The sequence below is a fragment of the Cyphomyrmex costatus genome, unplaced genomic scaffold (genome assembly GCF_001594065.2).
Source record: "Cyphomyrmex costatus isolate MS0001 unplaced genomic scaffold, Ccosl1.0 scaffold358, whole genome shotgun sequence".
Taxonomy (NCBI): domain Eukaryota; kingdom Metazoa; phylum Arthropoda; class Insecta; order Hymenoptera; family Formicidae; genus Cyphomyrmex; species Cyphomyrmex costatus.
In genome coordinates this window covers 23,235-28,076 of record NW_017277753.1, presented here as the reverse complement: position 1 = coordinate 28,076, position 4,842 = coordinate 23,235, and the positions used below count along the sequence as shown (strand labels likewise).

Sequence of the window (4,842 nt, the reverse complement as noted above, 5' to 3'; positions counted from 1 at the left end):
AACAAATTTTTATTTTGTATTAATATGTGAAATATGTTTACTGTACCTTTTGGAAATATTATCGTATGTAATATGTGTGTATTATTGTTTAATGTTTTAAAAAAGCATGTGATTAATATTATTTGTGTTTCTAGCTGATGATAACTTTGCAGTTAATAAAATATTCTCTCTTGTCCGTAATGGACAAATTCAATGTAAAGAGAAAATATTTGAAATTTTAAGAGGAAATGATTTGGACATGTTATATAGGTAATCAAATACATATGTATATTGTATTGTGTTTTATCGACAGTTGTTTATTAACAACATCAATAGTTGACAATGGTAATGGTTCACTTGCATACTGTAGTAATTACCCACTGCCTAGCGACTTCTGACTAGAAATTTCTTTTTTATTTCTTTTTATAGAGCTGTGATTGGCTTGTGCACAATTGGCTCATGTGCAATTGATACACATCCATCGATAAAACGCAATACAAATAATCTCTCAAATTTATTATTTTAATACTTTGTTATAATATCATGTATTATGTTTTACAAATATGACGGAATATTATAGGAATCCTGATCGCATTTTCGTTGAGATTGACAGTGACTTGGAAAATCAAAGTCCAAACCTAAATACAAAGATTAGTGATGCTAGTCCAAAGTCTTCTTCATCAGAATGTAGTGATAATAAAAGTGATAAACATTTGAAAACAAAATAAACTATATTAATAAGAGAGAATAAGAGAAATTAATGTTATAAATTATGATGTAGTAGAGATATGAGTATAAAATTACGATTTATGTCTTTGTTGAATTTGTTATAGTTTTGTATGAAATAATCAGAGTAAAAACGGCGGTACACAATACTTTTTTCCTGTTGAATGCTAGTTGGTATTGCTAACATTGCAGCCAATATAGTGACAAGATGCTAAATCCAGCAGGAAGAAAAGCATTATGTGCTTAATAGTTGAACTTATAAAAATAAAAATACTGATTTCAGATTGGCAAGATAATGAGTCAAAATATTTATTGGATCAGGTTTTTATCTACTTACCACAAATTGGCCCGCAAAAAAAATTTAAAACAAAAAAAGCAATGTGGATGAAACTTGCGCAAGAAATTTCACAGAAATTCTGCAAAGAACGAACATATCTGCAAGTTGAGAATCGGTACAAAACTATTTTACGGAGAAAGAAGTGTGCAATTGATAATAATTCTCAATCAGGCAGTTCTAGGCAGAATGTACCCTTTGAGGAAGAATTACACAAAATTGCTTCGACTGATGACAGTATTCAGCCAGAAGTTGTGAGAACTGCTAAAGGTGTCAAGAGATTAAAAAATTCAGAAAGAGTTTCTGTAAAAATAAATAGCTCAACACAGGAAACAAAAAAAAAAGCTGTAAGTAATAGCTGTAAATATGTATAGAGTATACAAATTAGTAACTGTTACGTCCGGTGCAAAATTTCGTTCTTTTATTCTGGGCTTTACTAATTTTTGTATTATTATTTTTAGGTATCTATCACAGAAAAATTGGAAGAACTGCATGAAAAGATAGAAAAAGCTCGGAAGAAACGACACCAAGATAAGATGGCATTGATACGTGAATTGTGGCATTATATATATATATATATATATATATACATAGCTGACATTATTTATCCTTTATTTGATTCGGGGTTGGATTATACTGGTCGTAATCTATTAACTTATATCGTAATCTGTAAAAATTGACCAATTATAATCGATTATTTCCCTCTCATTTGACTGTGATTGGTCAGTTTTTACAGATTATGATATAAGTTAACAGATTACGACCAGTATAAATCAACCCTTACTTCTACTTCACTTTTTTAAAAGCAAACCATATATTAGAAATTTACGTTCCTTAAGTGCTTTATAGTTTTGTTATGATTAGCTAGAGGCAAAACAAAAAATTTCATTAATCATTAAAGGAACTATTTATTTGATTTACTTTTAATTAAGTACAATATTTATATTAAGTAATACACGTTTGTTAGATTTAGTTCGAAAGTAAGCAATATTAAATAAAATGTTTATGTATTTGCATCGCAATATTTTTTGATCAGCGAGAGGAAAAGATTTTGTTTAGTTATTAAAGAAAATGATTTATTTCATTTCATTGAGTAGCTGTGAATAGCTGTATTGGAATGTGGTTAAACGCGATATCTCTAAAAGTACAATATAAAATAGTTATATAAGATTCAGTACAAAAATGAGTGATATGTATACTTAAGGTTCTAAACTGTGGTACTTATATATTGATGTGTTATATTTATTGTAAGATGTTAAAGGATATGTTAAAGGATACAATAAAAGCAAACAAATGTTTATTAGAAAATAAAGATATTTTATTATAGACTCTGCATTATTCGAAATCGTTTCAATTCTCCGATATTTTTCAGAATGTCTTCTGAAACGTCTTCATAATCAGCTACGAATTGCTCCTCTTCACAATCAGAAATGTCTTCATCCCATATATCATTGTTGTCTATGCATAGATTGTGCAAAACGCAACAACAGACAATGAATTTTGTGATTTTTTCAACTGTATGCATATCAATCTGTAATAACAGCTGTCGAAACCGTGCTTTTAATAGACCAAAGGTATTTTCAATACGTACGCGAGTTTGACAATGTTTTTTATTGTATCTTTTTTCCATTTCTCCTAAATTTTCGTAGCCTTTGAATGGAACAAGTAACCATTCGCGTATCGAATAAGCCGAATCAGCTAAAATATGATATTTTTCCCGCATATTTCCGGCAGCTTCTGTTAGATATCGCTCAATTTAAATACTCTCGCATCGTGAACTTTTCCTGGAACTCCAGTGAACACATCAATGAATTTTCTCTTTGAATCACATATCGCTTGCAATATTATAGATGTTTTGTCGTGTCGATTGGCATAAGTTGATGCAATCTTGTGAGCTAGTGTTCTTATGTTTATATATGAACCATCGATACAGCCTATAACATCCAGAAACCCCGCAATCTCTTCAAAGGATCTTGCTTCTTCCTCCAAATCGTCTGGAAATTTAATGACTTTTTCCGCAATTTCAATCAGATAATTCATAACCCTCTCACATTGATGAAAAACTGTTCTGACGCAGGTTCCAAAAAGCGTAGCAACACATCGCAATGATTTCTTATTACCAACGAACCACAAGAATACCAGTATATGTATCTTCTTCTGGTAACTTTCTTTCAATTCCTTCATGATTATTTAATGGTGGGTAAGACGATTGTTCATATTGTTCAATGAGTTTATAAGCTGTATCTTCGTTTAATCGGAAGTGTTTTTTAAACTGAAATTTATAAAACAAATATATATACAGGGTCATCGAAAAGTATCGGACCCCCTTAATATCTTCAGTTAGAATGCATTTTGGAGAAAAATGTTCAATAGCAAAGTTGTATGGTTTCAAGCGAAGAATAAGATGATGACCTTGACTTTGATCTTGACCATGTCCTTTAAGGTCATTTCAAGGTCAACCTTATTTTTTTAAATGGAACTCCCTACATTTTATTACATATTTTTACAGCTTATCTCGAGAGCTTTCAAAAACACTATAATAAAACATTTTTTCATTAAGTACTTTTTGAGTTATAAGGGTTTGAAGTCAACAATCTTTTGACACAAAATGTAAAATATCTTGTAAAATATTATTTAGTTTTCAATAATCATAACCTTAATACTTTTATGCGCGGAATAATGAGATTAATTAATTGGTTTAAAGAAAATACATTAATCAAAAAGTGTCGGATCCCCCTAATATTTTCAGTAAGAATGCATTTTGGAAAAAATTGTTCAATAGCAAAGTTGTACGGCTTCAAGCGGTTATGCTAGTAGGTTATGGCGGAAAACTGCCCGAAGGTAATCGCGAGAAGTTGCTCGAATGCGTGATGTCCGAAGTAAATATGGATGAAATTTATTTCCAACAGGATGGAGCTCCACCTCATTATGGTGTCATTGTCTGTCAATATTTGAATAAGGTCTTTCAGAACAGGTGGATAGGGCGAAGGGGTCATATTGAGTGGCCACCTCGGTCTCCGGATTTAACCCCACTTGACTTTTTTTTGTGGGGTTACTTGAAAAGTAAAGTTTATGCCACCAAGCCTCAAAATTTAGATGATTTAAGAAGGAGAATAACTCAAGAGATAGAACTAATACCGCCGGAAATGTACCGGAATGCGGTTTTAGCTGTTTATAACAGATTGGCACATTGCCAGGCTGTTGAAGGGCAACAATTTGAACATTTGTTGTGAATTGTTTGATACAATTGAATATTTTGCCCAAGCTGACCAATTGAAATGAAATTCGCCTTAACTGGCCGGATCCACACGCCACTCTTACCTTAACTGACCGGACCCACACGCCACTCTTACCTTAACTGGCCGGACCCACACGCCACTCTTGCCTTAACTGGCCGGAATCACACGCCACTTAACAAATTGTTAACTTCAAACCTTTATAACTCAAAAAATACTTAATAAAAAAATGTTTTATTATAGTTTTTTGGAAAGCTCTCGAGATAAGTTATAAAAGTATGTAATAAAATGTAGGAGGTTCCATTTAAAGAAATAAGGTTGACCTTGAAATGACCTTAAAGGACATGGTCAAGATCAAAGTCAAAGTCATCATCTTATTTTGTAATCCCCTTGCCTCTCACGTGTGTGTGTGTGTGTGTGTGTGTGTGTGTGTTCCATTTGTTATATAACGATTATAAGTCTATTACTTAATATTTTACACACACACACACACACACACGCACGCACACATACGCACGCACGCACGCACGCACGCACGCACGCACGCACGCACACACGCACACACGC

At 32.3% G+C, this 4,842-nt stretch overlaps 1 protein-coding gene across 1 annotated transcript; it reads right to left on the bottom strand.

The window, feature by feature from the left end:
- Positions 1-2,779: 2,779 nt before the first annotated feature.
- LOC108776363 (putative nuclease HARBI1) lies at positions 2,780-3,223 on the bottom strand. Its single transcript, XM_018542962.1, has one exon. The coding sequence runs from the start codon at positions 3,221-3,223 to the stop codon at positions 2,780-2,782; it is 444 nt and encodes a 147-aa protein (XP_018398464.1).
- Between the last annotated feature and the right edge of the window lie 1,619 nt (positions 3,224-4,842).